General features: G+C 31.9%; 1 protein-coding gene across 1 annotated transcript; it reads right to left on the bottom strand.

Moving 5' to 3' along the window:
- Positions 1-659: 659 nt before the first annotated feature.
- Positions 660-4,150, bottom strand: LOC134834211 (exocyst complex component 6). The gene is made up of 2 exons (XM_063848796.1): positions 2,819-4,150; positions 660-1,773 (listed from the first exon to the last, which is right to left on the bottom strand). Exons 1-2 carry the CDS (start codon positions 4,080-4,082, stop codon positions 761-763), a joined length of 2,277 nt encoding a protein of 758 aa, XP_063704866.1. The 5' UTR covers positions 4,083-4,150; the 3' UTR covers positions 660-760.
- Between the last annotated feature and the right edge of the window lie 2,734 nt (positions 4,151-6,884).

Raw genomic sequence — 6,884 nt, 5'->3', positions numbered from 1 at the left:
CAAAAATTGCTTTGACACAGTTTTTGACACAGTTTTTTTGCTCTTGATTTAGTTTTTAAAACAAAACTATGTCAAAGAAAAATTTTTTTTTTCAGTTTCAATTTTTTGGCAGTTTTGAGTTATAAAATGATTAAAAATGATAAATTAGAGCCCTCTGACAAATTTCTATCCATTTGGAGCAAAATTTGACAAAAATTGCTTTGACACAGTTTTTGACACAGTTTTTTTTGCTCTTGATTTAGTTTTTAAAACAAAACTATGTCAAAGAAAAATTTTTTTTTCAGTTTCAATTTTTTGGCAGTTTTGAGTTATAAAATGATTAAAAATGATAAATTAGAGCCTCTCTGATAAATTTTTATCCATTTGGAGCAAAATTTGACAAAAATTGCTTTGACACAGTTTTTGACACAGTTTTTTTGCTCTTGATTTAGTTTTTAAAACAAAACTATGTCAAAGAAAATTTTTTTTTTCAGTTTCAATTTTTTGGCAGTTTTGAGTTGTAAAATGATTAAAAATGATAAATTAGAGCCCTCTGATAAATTTTTATCCATTCGGAGCAAGATTTGACAAAAAATGGCTTTGACATAGTTTAATTTAAAAATTTCATTAAAAAAAATTCAATAACCAATAAAACTTCAATTTTAGTAATTTTTAACGATATTAGTAACATAATTTATTTCATATTTTAACTTTTTTTTAATTTTAATTTCTTCATAGAATACTTTTTAATTAAAATTTTTTTATTTTTTTTTTAATAATTTCAATTCTGTCTTTCAGCCAACTGCTTTAATTGCTTCAACACCGTTTCCTGCAACTTTTTCTTGTCTCGTTCGGATCTCTTCAACACCGAAAACATCGTTTTCTTGTCCGCCTCCCGAATTTTCTCCAAAACTGCGATAACTGTCACAGGCAACACCAACGAATACCGATTATCGGGCTTTCCAAAGTCATGCAAGTAAACGCTCCATTCCTCGAGAATCAATAAATCCAGCAATTGTCTCACTTGCGCGAAATATTTCAACAATTCGCCCTCTTTGATGCCCGGCACGGGATCTGACGCCGCAAACAGCTCGCATTGCATGAGATCCAAGCTGATTTGTTGCAACGCTCCAAGCGAAATTTGTTTCACGTCGTCACTCAAGATCAAATTATACGTCGAATTCGCGATATGTTCGCATGCTTTGCGACAAGCGGATCTCGCAACGCCCGGCAAAATGTTCGAAAAGCTCTGGAATGTGTGTTGAAGGAACGCAATCATGTCTGTGATGAAAGGCGATGCATGTCCAATCGGTTCAGCAAGTAACCAATCATAACCCTCGAGTTCTTGGAAAAAATCATCGAGTTTCGTGCAAAGTTTCGTCGCAACTTGTTGTTCGGCTTCGCTACGAGCGACATGGAACATCGCGGTTGGCGTTTGATTCGTGCTTTGTTGCGTTCCCGTGACTTTGCACACAAAATCATCCAAAAAGGGACCCGCTTTCTCCAAATATTGCGTGTCGATGATGATCTGGATGACTTGCATCAAGGCCAAACTCGGATTTCGAAAGACGGCGGAAAGGCATCCGCTGAAACTGCGAGTTAGCAAGAGATTGGCGGCTTTTCGAACCATAGCGGCGATTTCCGTGGGACTTAGGGTGAGTTCTTCGGAGAATTTCATGCAAGCGTACATGAATTCCTTCGCTTGATGATAAACTTCGGGCACCATTTGCGAAAAGGGGAATTTTTTCGGGAAATCTTCAGCTTCCAAGGAGTCCGAATGGAAAGGAAATTTTTCTGAAAAGGTAAAAAATGTTAATATTTTTGCTAATTTTATGAAAATTTTTTAATTGAAGTGAAAATTTTTATTTAAATTTTGAGATTTGAACAAAAAATTCTTATTTTTGTCAAAAAATGACTTCTTTCAACTTAAAAAAACTTTTTTTTATCTCGAAATAAAATTTTTCGTATTCGAAATAAATTTTTTTTTCGAAATTAATTTTATTTAAAAAAAAAATCTTTTTCGAAATTAAATTTTTAGCTTTTAAATTAAACAATTAAAATCAAAATAAAATTTTTCGTATTCGAAATTAAATTTTTAGCTTTTAAATTAAACAAATGAATGTCAAAATAAAATTTTTCGTATTCGAAATTAAATTTTTAGTTTTCGAAAAAAAAAATTCGTTTCGAAATTAAATTTTTAGCTTTTAAATTAAACAATTGAATCTCGAAATAAAATTTTTCGTATTCGAAATTAAATTTTTCATTTTCGAAAAAAAAAATCGTTTCGAAATTAAATTTTTAGCTTTTATATTAAAAAAATTGAATCTCGAAATTAAATTTTTCGTATTCGAAATAAAATTTTTAATTTTCGAAAAAAAAATTTCGTTTCGAAATTAAATTTTTAATTTTCGAAATAATATTTTTAGCTTTTAAATTGAGCAATTGAATCTCGATATAAAATTTTTCGTATTCGAAATTAAATTTTTAGTTTTTCAAAAAAAAATTCGTTTCGAAATTAAATTTTTAGCTTTTAAATTAAAAAATTGAATCTCGAAATAAAATTTTTCATATTCGAAATTAAATTTTTTGTTTTCGAAAAAAAATTTCTTTTTCGAAATTAAATTTTTAGCTTTTAAATTAAACAATTGAATCTCGAAATAAAATTTTTCGTATTCGAAATAAAATTTTTAGTTTTCGAAAAAAAATTTTTAGTTTTCGAAATTAAATTTTTAGTTTTTAAATTGAATCTCGAAATGAAATTTTTCGAACTCGAATTGAACTTTTTCAAATTTTCTCTTCAATATAAAAAATTTCTCAAAAAAAAATTCAAATTTCTTACCTAAAACAGCATCAAACTCCTCTTGCGTATGCGTTTCCATGGGCAAAAAGTTACTTTGATCCAAAATATCACGAAATTTGTTCACCCAATTTTGTAAGAGCACTTCATTGTAATGATCTCGCATTTCCAACAAGAAATCCCACAGCTGCGACACTGGATAGCCATAATTCTTGAGTGTCGTAATGCTCAACATGATCAAATTCTTGATTCTCAACAAGATATTTGGATCCGTGCATGACGAGGAACTCATCGACAAAACATTTACAGCTCTCGTCAGCGACGAAGACCACAAATCATCCAAATAGGAACGCGTAACGACATCTCCCGCCGTATGCATGACATGATTTTCGACAATGAAAAATCCAACAATTGAATAAATGTAGGTTTTATAAGCTTCCAAGTTGTCATGCATCGCGGGCGGCGCTTGAAGCACTAATTTTGCCTGATCTTTGCGTTGTTGACGATAATCTTTCTCGAAATATTCCTTGTCGTTCAGTACGGTGTAAATATGGAGACATCGATAAATTGGCGAAAAATCAATTAAATCGTGAACACTCAAATCTTCCTCATCCATGGCGTAATCGCGTTCCATTAATTCCTTGTGTTGACGAATTATCGTGTCTAAATCGCGTTTTTGCATCTCTTTTGTGTGTCGCATCGCAACTTCGCCGATTCGGGGACAGAATTTCCTGATATTTTCCAAAAATTCACGAAAATCCGTCTCAGAAGATTTTTTTATTTTCTCCTTCAACAGAGGAACAGCTTCTTTCATCTGAATCGCAAACTTGTATTGAGCCACTTTTGGCAAATGTTCGTTCTCGAGCACTTCCAAAGTCTTCAAAGCGGGATAATATCGCTTCTCGTTGACTTGCTTCAATAATTTCGTGTAACATTCCAACACGGGAATGCAATCCGACAGTCCTTCAATCGTATTGGCGATGCTTGCTTCAACTTTTCTCGCTTTTATCAAGTCATTGCCTTTCGCTAAAATCCCATCGGAGGCTGCCGAAAGCTCAGAATCGAGATTTAAGATTTCCCCGTTCAAAGCTTGAGCTTGCGTTCGTACTTGCAAAAGTTCCTTCGTGCTCTCGATGAAGCCCTGATAGTACAAGTTGCAGATTTTTTCAATGTCCTTGTCGTGAGATTTGATCCGATTCTCCAAAAGTTCGTTAACTTTCTCGAACGACGTGTTGGATTCGAGTATTTGGCGAAATGTTGGGCCCCAAAAGTCATCCACGGATTCAATATCTTGGATATTTGCCATTTTTCACGACAAAAACAAGAGAAATTTTGTGAGAATTTTATTGTTTTGATGGGCCGACTCGAATTTGCCTTTTTGCTAATTCAGGATTTTCGGTAAGTGTAGGGCAATGCAATTTTTAAAAATGTTTCAAGTTTTATTTTTTATGAAGCAAATTTTATCAAAAATTTTGTGAAAAAGGACTTCCAGCTATAAAATTTATCAAATTTAGGTTGAAAATTTATTTTGGATGGTTCTGCCAAAAAAAAAAAAAATTCTGCCAAAATCCTCTTATTATGAGGGCTCACATATCGATTTTTCAACTTTTGTAGATCATGGTTCTCCGGCTCAAAATGAAATTTAGAAACAACTTTTGTTTTGGAAAATTTTGCGTTTTCGATGTACAGGAGCCATTTAAAGATGTTAGCGAAAAAAATTGATGAAAAAAAATTTAAGTCAAAATCCTCTTATTATGAGGGCTCATGTACAGATTTTTGAAAATTAAGCTATATTACCGTTCTCCGTCTCAAAATGAAGGTTTTGATGTTAGAAACAACTTTTGTTTTGGACTTTTTTAAATTTTGCGTTTTCGATGTACAGGAGCCATTTAAAGATGTTAGCGAAAAAAATTGATGAAAAAAAATTTAAGTCAAAATCCTCTTATTATGAGGGTTCACATACCGATTTTTCAAAATTAAGCTAGATCACGGTTCTCCGTCTCAAAATGAAGGTTTTGATGTTAGAAACAACTTTTGTTTTGGACTTTTTCTAAATTTTGCGTTTTCGATGTACAGGAGCCATTTAAAGATGTTAGCGAAAAAAATTGATGAAAAAAAATTTAAGTCAAAATCCTCTTATTATGAGGGCTCACATACCGATTTTTCAAAATTAAGCTAGATCACGGTTCTCCGTCTCAAAATGAAGGTTTTGATGTTAGAAACAACTTTTGTTTTGGACTTTTTCTAAATTTTGCGTTTTCGATGTACAGGAGCCATTTAAAGATGTTAGCGAAAAAAATTGATGAAAAAAAATTTAAGTCAAAATCCTCTTATTATGAGTGCTCACATACCGATTTTTCAAAATTAAGCTAGATCACGGTTCTCCGTCTCAAAATGAAGGTTTTGATGTTAGAAACAACTTTTGTTTTGGACTTTTTCTAAATTTTGCGTTTTCGATGTACAGGAGCCATTTAAAGATGTTAGCGAAAAAAATTGATGAAAAAAAATTTAAGTCAAAATCCTCTTATTATGAGGGTTCACATACCGATTTTTCAAAATTTTTTCAACTTTTGTAGATCACGGTTCTCCGTCTCAAAATGAAGGTTTTGGCATTAGAAACAACTTTTGTTTTGGACTTTTTCTAAATTTTGCGTTTTCGATGTACAGGAGCCTTTTAAAGATGTTAGCGAAAAAAATTGATGAAAAAAAATTTCTGCCAAAATCCTCTTATTATGAGGGCTCACATACCGATTTTTCAAAATTGAGCTATATTACCGTTCTCCGTCTCAAAATGAAGGTTTTAACATTAGAAACAACTTTTGTTTTGGACTTTTTCTAAATTTTGCGTTTTCGATGTACAGGAGCCATTTAAAGATGTTAGCGAAAAAAATTGAGGAAAAAAAATTTCTGCCAAAATCCTCTTATTATGAGGGCTCACATACCGATTTTTCAAAATTAAGCTATATTACCGTTCTCCGTCTCAAAATGAAGGTTTTAACATTAGAAACAACTTTTGTTTTGGACTTTTTCTAAATTTTGCGTTTTCGATGTACAGGAGCCATTTAAAGATGTTAGCGAAAAAAATTGATGAAAAAAAATTTCTGCCAAAATCCTCTTATTATGAGGGCTCACATACCGACTTTTCAAAATTGAGCTATATTACCGTTCTCCGTCTCAAAATGAAGGTTTTAACATTAGAAACAACTTTTGTTTTGGACTTTTTCTAAATTTTGCGTTTTCGATGTACAGGAGCCATTTAAAGATGTTAGCGAAAAAAATTGATGAAAAAAAATTTCTGCCAAAATCCTCTTATTATGAGGGCTCATGTACAGATTTTTCAAAATTGAGCTATATTACCGTTCTCCGTCTCAAAATGAAGGTTTTAACATTAGAAACAACTTTTGTTTTGGACTTTTTCTAAATTTTGCGTTTTCGATGTACAGGAGCCATTTAAAGATGTTAGGGAAAAAAATTGAGGAAAAAAAATTTCTGCCAAAATCCTCTTATTATGAGGGCTCATGTACAGATTTTTGAAAATTGAGCTATATTACCGTTCTCCGTCTCAAAATGAAGGTTTTAACATTAGAAACAACTTTTGTTTTGGACTTTTTCTAAATTTTGCGTTTTCGATGTACAGGAGCCATTTAAAGATGTTAGGGAAAAAAATTGAGGAAAAAAAATTTCTGCCAAAATCCTCTTATTATGAGGGCTCATGTACAGATTTTTCAAAATTAAGCTACATTACCGTTCTCCGTCTCAAAATGAAGGTTTTAACATTAGAAACAACTTTTGTTTTGGACTTTTTCTAAATTTTGCGTTTTCGATGTACAGGAGCCGTTTAAAGATGTTAGCGAAAAAAATTGATGAAAAAAAATTTCTGCCAAAATCCTCTTATTATGAGGGCTCATGTACAGATTTTTGAAAATTGAGCTATATTACCGTTCTCCGTCTCAAAATGAAGGTTTGAACATTAAAAACAACTTTTGTTTTGGACTTTTTCTAAATTTTGCGTTTTCGATGTACAGGAGCCGTTTAAAGATGTTAGCGAAAAAAATTGATGAAAAAAAATTTCTGCCAAAATCCTCTTATTATGAGGGCTCATGTACAG

The sequence above is a fragment of the Culicoides brevitarsis genome, chromosome 3 (genome assembly GCF_036172545.1).
Source record: "Culicoides brevitarsis isolate CSIRO-B50_1 chromosome 3, AGI_CSIRO_Cbre_v1, whole genome shotgun sequence".
NCBI lineage: Eukaryota > Metazoa > Arthropoda > Insecta > Diptera > Ceratopogonidae > Culicoides > Culicoides brevitarsis.
Note: the sequence above shows the minus strand (reverse complement) of the source record. Positions and strands in the feature narration are given on the sequence as shown.

Bases quoted from the DNA above. Each gene is read 5' to 3' on its own strand.
- LOC134834211 (XM_063848796.1), bottom strand. From the start codon at position 4,082: ATGGCAAATATCCAAGATATTGAATCCGTGGATGACTTTTGGGGCCCA. The intron at 1,774-2,818 runs GTAAGAAATTTG...TTACCTTTTCAG, and splicing joins GGAGTTTGATGCTGTTTTAG to AAAAATTTCCTTTCCATTCG.